At 29.7% G+C, this 13,383-nt stretch overlaps 1 protein-coding gene across 1 annotated transcript in view; it reads left to right on the forward strand.

Annotated features, from left to right (window-relative positions):
* LOC101236236 (protein unc-79 homolog) overlaps positions 1-3,783 on the forward strand; it is an 89,075-nt gene extending 85,292 nt beyond the window's left edge. The window contains exons 35-36 of the mRNA XM_065804989.1: positions 2,251-2,295; positions 2,658-3,783. Of these exons, the coding sequence (XP_065661061.1) occupies positions 2,251-2,295; positions 2,658-2,828 (216 nt within the window). The 3' untranslated portion in view covers positions 2,829-3,783. The remainder of the gene's footprint in view (positions 1-2,250; positions 2,296-2,657) is intronic.
* The last annotated feature ends 9,600 nt before the right edge of the window (positions 3,784-13,383 follow it).

Raw genomic sequence — 13,383 nt, forward strand, 5'->3', positions numbered from 1 at the left:
CACTTTTTTTACAAATGTTGCTCATAAACTCAAATCCAATATTCATTTGTAAACATCCAAATTTACATAGTTTATTATTATCTCCAAGGAGTATTCCAGATATTTCATCTCTAATATCTAAATTGAATCCAAAAAAATCATTAGGTTGGACCTAATGATTTTTTTGGACAGCATTCCCACAAATATTCTTATAGATTTTAACTTTGAATTTTCAAATATTCTTTCTAAACTATTTAATATCTCATTTATAAATGGAACATTACCTGATATTTTGAAATTATCTCGCATTGTTCCAATATTTACTTTTATCTAACATTAGTAAGCTTCTTGAGAAACTTATGTATTCTATAGTGTACTCCTTTCTAAACTCATTTAATTGTTTAAATGATTTTCAATTTAGTTTTTGATCAAAACATTCTACTTGCCATGCATTAATAAGTATAACGGAAAAAATTAGGAAAGCTCTTGATACTGGTCATTTTGTTTGTGGTGTTTTTATTGATTTGCAAAATGCTCTTAATACCATTGACCATAGTATTTTGGTTTATAAATTAAATCATTATGGAATTCGTGGTATTGTAAATGACTGGTTTCGATCTTATCTTTCAGATGGAAAACAATTTTTAAATATTAATGGTTTCAATTCTAGTAATAAATTAGTTTTGTGTGGTGTTCCTCAAGGTTCTGTTCTAGGTCCTCTTTGATTTTTAATCTACGTTAACGACCTAATCAACTCTGTTCACTTCTCCTCAGTTCATCTGTTTGCTGTTGATACAAATCTCTTGAACATCAACAAATGGTATCATTCTTTATGTAAAAATGTTAATTCGGATCTAAAAGGTATATTTCACTGGTTAAATGCTAACCTAATATGTCTCAACACCAAAAAAACTGAACTAATTTTTTTTTTCATCTCCGAGAAAAAACTAATTCTATAAAAATGTTGAAATCAAAATCAAAATTAATAATAAACGGCTATATCCTTTAAGAGTTATTAAATATCTTGGTGTATTTGATTGCAATCTTTCATGAAACTTTCATATTAATGAACCAAGCAAGAAACTCGAGCTAACGGTATGCTTTCGATAATTCGTCATTATGTCGGTAAAGTTACACTAAAGAATATTGACTATGTATTATTCTCATCTCATTTTAGATATTGTTGTCAGGTTTGGGGTCAAGTTGAAAACTATCGCATTAACATTATTGTCTCAGCGTCAATCCATTAGAATAATTAACTTTCAACCAATTAAATCAGATACATCAAAGTCCTTCAAAAAACTTTTCATTCCAACATTTCCAGCGCTAGTAAAGTATGCTAATCTTCTTTTTGTTTTTGACTCCTTAAATAAAAACTTATCATCTCCTTTCACAAAATTGTTCACAGAAAGTAGGCTATTACATTCCTACTCTACTAGAAACATACATAATGGAAAACTAAATGTCATCTTTTAAAACCCAGAAGTATGGTAAAAATTCTATTGTTTATCAGTGCATCTGTGAATGGAACAGGAGCCTTGCATACATTTTGAATGAGTCCAAAAAACTATATCCTAAAATACCTTTACTCCATCTTAAACAGTATCAATTTAAAAAAAATTCTGAAAAACTTTTTGTTCTAACTTTTAGATATATTATCGATTAAAATATTCTTTTAATTTTCTTTCTTTTTTTTTTGTCATTACTACAATTATCATCAGTACTTTTTGATTATTTTTTTCTTTTTTATTATTATTAAAACCTGCAAGTTATGATTTCTACATGTTTGTTTTTATGTATGTTTTATGTGCTTTAATCTATGTGTTTACGGCCCATATGTTTCAATGCATGTCTTTGCTTATTATTACTTATATTATGTTTAAAAATTGGTGTCACTCCTTTGATCAGATTTCTGTATGAGTGACACCATCCTAAATAAATCATTAACTTATTATTATAAATAATTTTATGCTCATAACTACCATTATTATATTAGTTATTATTATTTTTTTATTGTAGTTATTGTAAACATACTTATTAATACTATTACTATAATTTGTATTAATTTTTTTTTAAATCTTCTATTATTATAATATATTATTATTATTATTATTATTATTATTATTATTATTATTATTATTATTATTACTATTATCATTATTATTATTATCAAAACTATTGTAAAAATGATTTACGGAAAATAAATAGCTTGTTGTTGTTGTTGTTGTTTTAAGTTTCCTTTTTTATTCAAAACATTTTTTGAATTTTTAGATTTTTCCACTTTGGATGCCGTTAATGCAACTGTATATAAATGAGGTACAAAAAAATTATTTTTATAAATATATTTGTTCTAAGTGTTGTAAACATTTTAAACATGTTAATTAAAAATTCAAATATATATCACGTAGTTTAAAAATCAGGAGGTTGCCGGCACAATCCTCCATTTTTTAATCAGCTTAGCATTGATGTTATGTTATGTGTTTAGTGTGATCTGCTTATTAGGTGATACTAGCAAAAAAAAATTGTTTTAAGTTGAGTCTCTTTTAGACGCGACATCAAGTAATCACAGAGTGATAAAATGACACACAAAAAGTTGACATGTTTAACTTTTATATTTTAGTTTTATATTGCATTGATTTTAGTTCCTTCTTGTCTTTATTTTAACTTTTTGCATTTAGATTCCTTCAAAATTTCTTGAACGTATAAACTCTCAAAAAAAAGCCATTGAGAGTATTAATAAACGCGACGAGCTTTTAATGCCTTGGATTATCGATATGCACAGGCAATTATGGAAAAATGAGAAATCACGGCAGTTTCCTAACAGTCTATTAAATAATTCTTTAGCTTAATGATCATTTATAAAACAACCTAAAGGTGTCTAAAGGTGGAGATTTAACATAATATAATACTCAATGGCAAGTCAAATTTATGCCCGAACAGATTTCGCTCGAGGCTCTCTAAAAAAACCTTTTTATTTTTTTATTTTTATTGAAGGGGGGAGTTGATCCAAACTACTTCAGTTAGTGTGAGCTCGTTGAATTGTAAACCAAAAGTTGTTGAATTCTACATGCAAAAACATTCAAAAAAACCACAAAAAATACAGAATTAGGTCAACTTTTGTTCTTACTCTCAGGAGTTGTTTTGGACGTTTTGGTTGCGTCATTGCTTTGGCTGCTATCGTTTTGGTTGTTTCGCTGTCATAAACATTGATGACGGAAAATAGGAGATTTTAAATATATAGTTTTTATTTTATAAGTACTCACAAGGTGAGACGATTCCCATACTACAATTATTTTGATCGTTTTTCATGTTTTCTATTTATATTGAAATTATTAAAATTGTTATATTTTCCAAATAATTTATAAATATTTTCTTTGTATATAATGTCATAATTTAACATACTATCACAATTTTACATTCTGTGACATTTTTACATTCTATCACAATTTAACATACTGTCACAATTTTAACTACTGTAACAATTTTACATACTGTCACAATTTTACATTCAGCAACTATTTTACATACTGTAACAATTTTACATACTGTAATAATTTACATACTGTAACAATTTTACATACTGCAACAATTTTACATATTGTCATAATTTTACATACATCAAAATTTATAAAATACATTATGCCAAAAATACTATATTTTCTATCTTTTTTTGTTATGAAAAAATTATTGATTTTTTTATTTATTTTAGACTATTTATTACGAATTAAATTATTGAATAATTATTATATTCTAAATTAAATTGATTATCTATCATGATTAAAGGTAAATTCATTTTTGTTTTGCTATAAGTTCTTATTTTTTGAAGTGATAGTTTTTCTCGATAAAATTTTCGCTCGTCTGTAGGAGCCCATCTAATTACGCATCTCAGAATTTCTTGATCTTCAGAATTCTGAGAGAATTATAATTAATACAATGAAATCTTAAAGATAGAACATTCGATTCGATGAATTACTTGTTAAATTATAACACCTTTTCAAAAAAAAACTTTTTTATCTGGTTGGTAAGGTGTTCCAAAAAAGTCCTTATCGTTTAAAGTTAAAATTAAAAAAATAAAATTATGAAAGACTTTCTGTTTTCAGTTTTTAAGCAACCGTTGCGCAGTGTTTAGAGTTCTGGCTCAGAACCTAGAGGTTCGCTGCCGTTTATGGCCACATCGGTAAAGTAAGAAGCGTGAACTTCCTGATTGAATGCTCTTAATGAAGACTATTACGTCTTCTTAGATTACCTTAACTGAAGAGATTTTACAATAATACTTTTAACTTTCCTTACAATACAACGACATTTATTAGGCAGACAAAAATAGTTTTAAATTGTATAATTCGCTTTTTTTAACGGAATGAACTATTTTAAAACGGTATGAGCTTTTTTATAACGGTATGAACTATTTTATAACGGTATGAACTATTTTATAACGGTATGAGCTATTTTAAAAAAATTGTATATTAAAGAGTAACTAAAATAAGTATGGACTAAAGGTATTGGAGAACGGGGGTTAGTTGCAACACGCTTTCAAAAACTATATTTATTTTCTGTTACTTCAAATATATTTTAGTTTTTAATTCGCAAGAAAATAAAAACAATAGTTGGGAAGTTTTAATCCAACGTTGATAAATACAATGTCAAACATTTTATTCGCAACAATACGCAATATTGAAAATAGAATGTTGTAACTCCGTTCTGGAGTTACAACATTTTATTATCAATATTTTTTTAAACATCAAATTTTTGCCGAAAAATCTGTACACATATATGAAACAAGAAAACTCGAAGATAAAATATCTTTTTCTCTAGAAATTTTGCACAGATGATCTTGCTTATATTATCTAGTTCCTAAACTAAAATGAACTTCATTGCACAAGAAGAAAGGTCAATTTTTGAAAATTGTTCCACACCAAAAATATCTTGCTCCACATAAAGATAATAAGCGAAAAATGAAAAATTCAGAAATCAATATTTTTAAAACAAAAAAATAAAAACATCCAGAAGTATACATGAAAAACTAAAAACATCCAGAAGCATAGATGAAACATCCAGAAAAAACTAAAAAAAACCAGAAGCATAGATGAAGGAAAAGGTAAAACCCTTATCCCGACGCTGTCCTTAAGGTCCAAAAATGTAAAAAAACGGCTTCATTTAAAAGAGAACCTGCTTACCCCAAACCCTCAGTCGTTGTTTTCACACTCCGCTGAATGTTCTCTCTAAAAGTCAGTCAGTGTATGTGTACACTGCTGCGCAAATCCCTATATACCTCATTTTGCCTATTTCCTAGAAATTCGAGTTCGCGGAAGCGAAGGACGCTCAACGTTGGAATAGGGGTTTGACAAGAGTGCATACCGAAGGAAAATGTATAATTGCCGGCGATTTTCAGTCATATCCAGAAAATATATTTGATACGGAAGCCCGAAACAATAAAACACGAAATAGCTTTTCTAACCTTTTATCCAATTTTCTTGAATTAAATGAGCTTTCGTATTTTGATATAACCAATGGTACTGGTCCTACCTATACCTATAAACGTAAAACGCTAGATAATTCATCTTACATCGATCTCATTGCAGTCTTAAAAGAATTATCAATATGCATTACTAACTGCCATGTTATTCCTTCTTCACGTCTAAACATGAGTGATCACTTACCCATCACTACAATTAATAATCTTCAAAATAAAAATCTATGGTTGTATCTAGTATTCCTAAAAAATATAATACAATCCCAAAGTATGCATAGAATGATAATAACTTTGTTAAAACTTATAATCAGAACTTCTCTGATTTTTTTAAAGATTACACCTTTATTGGATAAAGAAACAACTTCTTCAAAATCTCAATCAACTTCCTTCTTAATTTTGTTAGAAACAATCTTCTATTTAGCAATGGAAGACTGTTTCCGACAAAAGAATCAGGAATTTACTCTAAATCATGGTGGACATCAGAAATTAAATCGTGCAAAGATATTCTCTTTTTCCACTTTAAGGAATGGAAAAAAAATCACTACAGCAGACTACAGGAATGCATTTCTTTTAATAAATACAAGCTAGCTCATAAAAATTTCCGCAAAATTGTAAAAGCAGCTCATAACTTAAAAATCAATAAAATCACCAGAAGTATTTAATACTTTCAAAAAAGTAATAGTAAGTAATAGTAAAATTTTATAAAAAATGCGGCCGTGGCGCAGTGGTTAGAGCGCTTGCTTCATAAGCAGGAGATCCAGGTTCGAAACAAGTTCTGGACAAATTTTCGCGTCATGGTAAGGAAGGAGGCGTGAACATCCTGATAATGCACTTCCACGGTGCTCTGTGACAAGACCGTAAGGACTTCTTAGGGCACCTAAAATAATAAACAAAAAAAAAAACCTCTTAATTATCCCGATAGCTATCGCAGAATTAGTATCATGTCTACTTTGACAAAGCTTATTGAATATATTAATATGGAAAAGTGTCCGGAAATATCAGATAGCCACTCTCATCAATTTGGCTTCAAGCACAATAGCTCCACTCTTCATGCAGAGTTCTTTTTAAGTGAAACAATAAAATATTACAAAAATAATAACTCATCAATATATATTTGTAGTTTACATGCAAATAAGGCTTTCGATAGTTATAACTGAAATTTGTCGTTTGAAAAACTTTATTACAACAATAAATTACCGCTTTCAGTAGTTCGCGCACTACAATCGCTATACTTATCGGGTACTGCTAATATATCGTACCTTGAGCATAAATGAAATTATTTCCGTTTATCTCAAGGCGTGCGACAAGGATCAATTTTATCACCACATCTGTATAATATATGCACTCGAAGCATATTAAATCAAATTGTTTTCGATTGCAAAGTTGAAACAACAGTAAATGGTGTATACACTGGTATTATTGTCTATGCAGACAATATAATCTTACAAAGTCCTACTCTTTCTGGTCTGCAAGAATTTGTTAACAAAGTTCAGTCACAATGCCAAAAGCTATACGTTAAACTCAAGACTGAAAAAACCGAGTTTATTATATCCGGTAAAAGTTCAATTACAAAAGACACAATTCAAATAAACGGCTCTTCCCTACACCTCAATAATAAACTGAAACACCTCGGATTCATATGGGATAACCGAAATCATACACAAAATATAGCAACAATTCAAACAGCAAATGTAAACGAACGTATTATTCAGTTTCAATCATTCTCCAGAGCTCTTATAAAATCTGGTTTTCGTTTTTGTCAACCATTAACTATAGTACATTTGTTCAAATCTCTGGCTGTACCGAATCTATCATACAATTTAGAAATTTGTTGTTATAATAATTTACTTCTTAATAAATTAGACGTTGTTGCAAGGTCAGCATTAAAAATCCTCTTTAATATATCAAAGTACAGCAAAAACTTCATGCATCCCTTCTTTAAAACTGATGACATATCTACTATCCTCATTCGAAACAAATTAAATCTGTTTATCAGACTACTGAACAATCCGACTTATTTTTCCCTGATTTTGATTTTGATGTGTAATCAACTTGAGCTAAACTTCGTCCAGTGTTTGATAGAAGGGAAAAAAAAAACGATTAAGCGTCGCTACGATGACGTAGGAGAGAACAAAGACTAACATTTACGAATTTAGATTAGAATTAGAATTTAGAATGAAACTATTAGTTTTATACACTTTGTTTGTTTTACCTGTAATTTGGGTGATAACAAAGAATAAATAAATATAATTTTTTACCTTCAAGTTCTTGTTCTTTATTTAACCCGCCTTTAGATAATTCCCTTAATTGAGTTCTTTTTTTTTTGTCAAAAGTTTTTACTTTTCTCTCCGTATTATTTAACTTAACGTCTGTCCGTTTTCAATAAACCGGTTACAGTCATACCATTGTGTGGTATGTTAAGATATTTAAAAACAGGTTTACGACCAGATGTTCCTTCTTTTAACTCAATATAGCTGAATTCACTCCAATTTCGTTACGATACCTTTTTTTTGCCCTCATACTTAAATTCAAGTATTTAAAAAGTATGCCAAGTAACAAATGTTTGTCTAAAACAAGAAAGAAAATGTGTTACTAGGAGCCGTTGCTATGCAAGATATGTTTAATCACCTTTCTTAAATCTTAAATTAAATCTTTTGTGTTTATTATACTAAAAAACAGATTTCAGAAATGAATTTAGTGGTAATTACTTGTCCTAAAGCAATCTTAACTAAAAATTTTAAAAAAATCAACTTTATTTATTATCAACTTTTTTTACCTATTATTCTTGATTATTCATAATACCTCTCAAGGTAGTTATGACGAATTGGTAAAAAAAAAAAAATTTAATCAAAATTTTAAAAAAAAATCTCGTCTTTGACAATTTATAATTTAGGTTTTTAATGAAATGAACTAAATGTAATTTTATTTTTGTTAAACTTCTTCTGTTTAAGTTTTTAAAAAAATTACTGAGAGATTTTTGTTTTGTTTTCAAAGATTTCAAAACTTTTATAAAGTTTTTTATTCAACCTTATAGAGTTTTGCTCAGTCGGTTTGCTTCAAATTGTTTTAAATAAGATTTAAAATCGTTCTTAATTTGGATATGGTTCTTACTACTGTTGAAGAGTTTGGACTAGATGCAGCATGGGGCAAGTTGCAACAGCATCTTTATAGGGGTGTTTTTATTTATTATTCACTAATAATTTTACATTATGTAACTATCATGACGTGTTAAGTTTCACTTAAGTTGAAAAAACTTAAAGTAACCAAATAAAAATTACAAATAATTTTTACATATAGCTTTTTGAAAACATCAATAGGTGTTTTTCCTCTAAACAATCTAATCGTTTAAATTGCAGACAAGATATTTTACGAAAATATTTTGATTGTTTAAAATAATAACCTACCGACAGCAATTTCTTGAAAAGCACCTTAGCTACTATGAGTAATATAAATATTTTAATAATTATAACAACAGTTTTACAATGCAATTTAAAAAGACTTTAAAACGCAAATTAGATTTTACCTCGAAAAAAAAAGCTAAAATTTATTTGTAATTTTTATTTGGTTACTTTAAGTTTTTTTAACTTAAGTGTTATCACGTCATGATAGTTACATAATGTAAAATTATTAGTGAATAATAAATAAAAACACCCTTATAAAGATGCAACAGCATCTTTATAACTTGCCCCATGGTGCAACTAGTCCAAACTCTTCAATAGTAGAAAGAAACGGTAATACAAAGTACTTGGAAAGTGCTTGGTACAAATCAAACTGAACAAAAAGTTCCTACCCAAATTGAAACAAATCGAGATCATAACCACATCACCACAATAGATTGCACATCACTCTAACATAACGTCACACTGCCATCACATACTATAATAAGTGTTCCGTTTTACAAAACGGAAATAGTATTTACATTTATAGTGAAGACATTTAGTAAATAAATAAATTACAGACATGAGCTGCAACTAGTTAACTTATTAATAGATAAAGAAGAATTAAGGAGTAAATTTGGCCTTGAATCTTATGATTTCCTGGCAGACGCCTGCCGGTCTAGAATCAAACGTCTAAAGTCAAAATCTTAGACAACTTCATTGAACAGTTCTAACAGCAATAACACAAAGGATGTACTTGACAAACCATTCGCACTGCTCGTGACTATAACGAATTGCAATTTTTGAAAAATTTAACGTGCCTTTTTGTGCATTCAATTTTACTTTTTTCATTCATTTTGTAATGCATTTGAAAATAAATGTACATTACACTCAGTACATTTTTTAATTAAATAGCATTAATGCAATTAATGTTCTTGCCCCATAGCAGAGCAATTCACCTGATTTAATTCTCATCAAAAACTGTTGAATAAAGATAAAATCAGAACTTTCTAAACAATACCCAAATTCACAATCAAATCTGAGAAAAGCCAAAAAATACGTCACTATAACTATTAAGTACGTATTACTACACTTTTGTGCGTGACTGTATACGAAGTTTATCTCAAGTTATCGAAGAGTCTAAAACTAATAATATATAGATAAAATATAGTATAATTTATATAGATATAAAAAACTTAAATGTAAGTTTTCAAAGATGTAATTAATGGTTTTAAACTTGTTGCTATTCCTGTTATCAGTAAAGAGTAGTAGAGCCAGTGAGTAGTAGAGCCAGTGAAAGCGCATTTTCAGAGTGTTTGTGATAATGAGTAATCTCAAAGCTAAGCTAAACTCGGAGAAAACATTGAAAATGCTGATATTTTTAAATAAAAAACGCAATCTTGATTACTTGACTAACAATAAGCTACTCATGTTTATTATTTTACCATTTGTTTTTTTTATTATTACATTAACAGTTTCTGAATTTATATATAGTTACAAAAATGTACTTTGTTTGCAGCGTTTTGTTTTTTAAATCTTTGAAGTTGCAAATTTTGCAAGATTGCACTGTAAATTATTTGTGTTTTATTGTTGCACTTGTAAAGTTTTCAGCTCAAGCGAAGTTTAGTTTACTTTATTTCATCGTGTAAAAATATATAACGGGTGGCAACTAAAAATCCGGAATGAGAAGAAATGTTAATTTTGATGAAATAATTTATTCATGACAATTTTATATGGTTGATATATAATTGATGACAACTTAATATATACAATAAAATTAATGGTTTTCCACCAAGGGTCCTTTATCCGCTACTCTGCGCAACTTTGTTTTAATGTTCGCGCAAGCTGTTTGTACACCAGTTGTGTCCAATTCTTTTAAGGATTTTTTAATTCTACGCTTGAGTTGTGAAATATTTCGAGCTTTCCAACCACCCTTGTACACTAAAGAACTTAGTTCTCCAAAAAAATCTTCAATTGGTCTACATTGATGGAGATTGGTGAGGTTAACATTCTTCGGTACAAAAGAAATATTTTCGTTTTGGAGGAACTCAGTAACACTTTTCGCATAGTGTGACGATGCTTTATCGGGCCAAAATATGTAATTATCATCTGAATGGTATTTATTAATAAATGGGATTAAAATTTTAGTTAAGCATTGGTTTTTGTAAACTTCTTGGTTGACAGCTTGACCACATTCCTTAAAAAATGGCTCTGAAATTCCTCTGTCGGAGACAACAATAAATAACATTACTTTCTTCTCAAATTTACTTTGCATTTTGAATTTAACATCAGGTGGTGTAACAGAAGAGTCATCTGTGTAATAAATTTTGTTTCCAGGCATTTGGGGCTTACTTAAAGTAAAATAACTTTCATCATCCAAAATGAAATTTTTGTTACCAAAATGTCTCACAAGATAGCGACAATCTTTTTTTACTATAGTAATTTGGGGCTGTTCAAATAATACTTTTTTTGTCGTTTTTCTAACACCCCCTCCCCTATGTGAAATTTTGTGGCATTTTGAAGAACCCTCCCCCCGCCCCACCCCTCCCAGTGTGGCGTGACAAAGACAAAAAAAATTTTTATAAGTGTATATTTTAATTGTAATAGTTTATTTTTATAAAAAAATACAATTGATGTCAATCTGTCTAAAAACTAAATTTGTTCCCTAATCGGACTTTAACCTTTAAGTATTGGAGTTCCATGTTCATCAATAATTTTTGAAGGCCAGTTGAGGTTAGAGGTATCAACATCTTCTTGATCATACTACTCAATTGTTTCTTTGTCCGAATTTAAAAAGACACACATGAGTTCAGATAGATGTTGAGCAACTAGGAGTTGAGGTTTAAGTTTTTGAATCTCATTCGAATATCCAATACTTGAGCATACTTTTGTGTTGTTTCATTGGCTTGATAGTTGCAAAATATAAACTGCAATTGATACAAATTCTTTTTGGTAAAGAACTTTGAATGCTTGGACATGAGTAGTCGTATGCCAATCCATTGGGATACTTTTTTGTAACTGTCGTGGGCAAAATTGTTTTGCAAAGTGATAAGTTTAAAAAGAGAGATGCAAAGTTGTTCATTGTATTATTGCATTCAAGACCATCTTCTCCTTGGAACAAAGAAATTGGTGTTGGAAGAAAACCAGTTGGAATAAGATGAAACAGTGAGCTGCGACGATAACCACAGCATTTTTGATCATTACATTTTACAATTTGAAGGAAGTATTGACTTTCTCTGACATGTTCAGCATCCCACTCTGCTCCGAAATGTTTTAACTGTACACATTTTTCACTTTTTGGTTTTATGTACTCGGTTTTAGTTTCAAATCCATCAATGACTGTGCTAGACCAAATTTGTGCAAGAACTTCACCTGCTTTGGTAAAGTTTGCCTTCTCCATAACTTTGTCTGTTGTTTCTCCTCTTGAATTAAGATGGCTTCCAAAATGATCAAATGGAAGTATAATTCCTGCTAGGTCATGGCTTAGCGGAGCCATTCTTCTCTCTACCCTGTTAAAGCACTTCTGCCAGGAGCATTAGGGGCCACAAACATTCCATCAAGGTCATGCTCTTTGGTTTCATATCTTGGATTTTCATCTGGCTCACCATCAACAGTTATAATCATGACTGGTTTGCTTACTCCATGTTCAGTAAATAAGCTGCTTTTAAATGCAGGAAGATGCTTTATTCTGTTTATGTCTTCTCAGTGACTAAGTGCTGTTGATGAATCATGTCTTGCACTTCTGATTTCTATGTATGTTGGGCCAGAGTATGTGACTGCTTGTTTTCCCATGCAATCCTTTTTAATTTCTATGGCTACAATTACTGAAGGAATAAGTTTATGTTGAAGAGCAATTACAAAATCATGATCAGCTAAAGTTACCTTGTACTCCATATGCATCATCATTGGTGCTTGTTTGCTTGCTGCTATCAATCCAATTGGCACCCTGGCTTTATCATCCTGGGAGTAAAACGTCACTTCCTTAGGACCCAAAACTGCCGCAAGGTCTTCAAGGGCACTAATAGATGATTTGGCAAATTTTGTGTCTGCATGATATTTAAACTTAGAATTTTGTGCTCTTATTAACCGGACAGGTGCAGTTTTAACATGTCTTTTTCCTTCTGTGCTCAATAATCTGCTTGGAAGTAACCTTAAGTAAACTCCTGATCTTAAGAGATTGTAACCAATTTTTCAATTCTTCAACCAAGTCATTTAATATTTTTACAGTTAGAACCATTTCAGTTTTTCTCCTATCATCAGAAGCAGAGCCTTTCATGGCAATACCTACAATTGCTTTTATTAAACTGTCCTGATCACAGGCAAGTCGACCTTTTGATACTAAATTTTTAATTCCACACAACTTTTTTCTAATATCTGGATCTAATGCTTCTATAGCTTTTTTTCTTTTTAGTCTGGTTGCTGTCTGGCTTTCAGTGGCTTTTTGACGAAGTACAAGATCTCGGTTTTTTTTCTACCAAAAGTTTTTGCTTTTGCCTTAGTATTTGGTAGTCTTCTTGTGACAACAAGTTGCAATTTCTTTTTTCATATGCAATATCT

This window comes from Hydra vulgaris, chromosome 09 (assembly GCF_038396675.1).
Source record: "Hydra vulgaris chromosome 09, alternate assembly HydraT2T_AEP".
Taxonomy (NCBI): Eukaryota; Metazoa; Cnidaria; class Hydrozoa; order Anthoathecata; family Hydridae; genus Hydra; species Hydra vulgaris.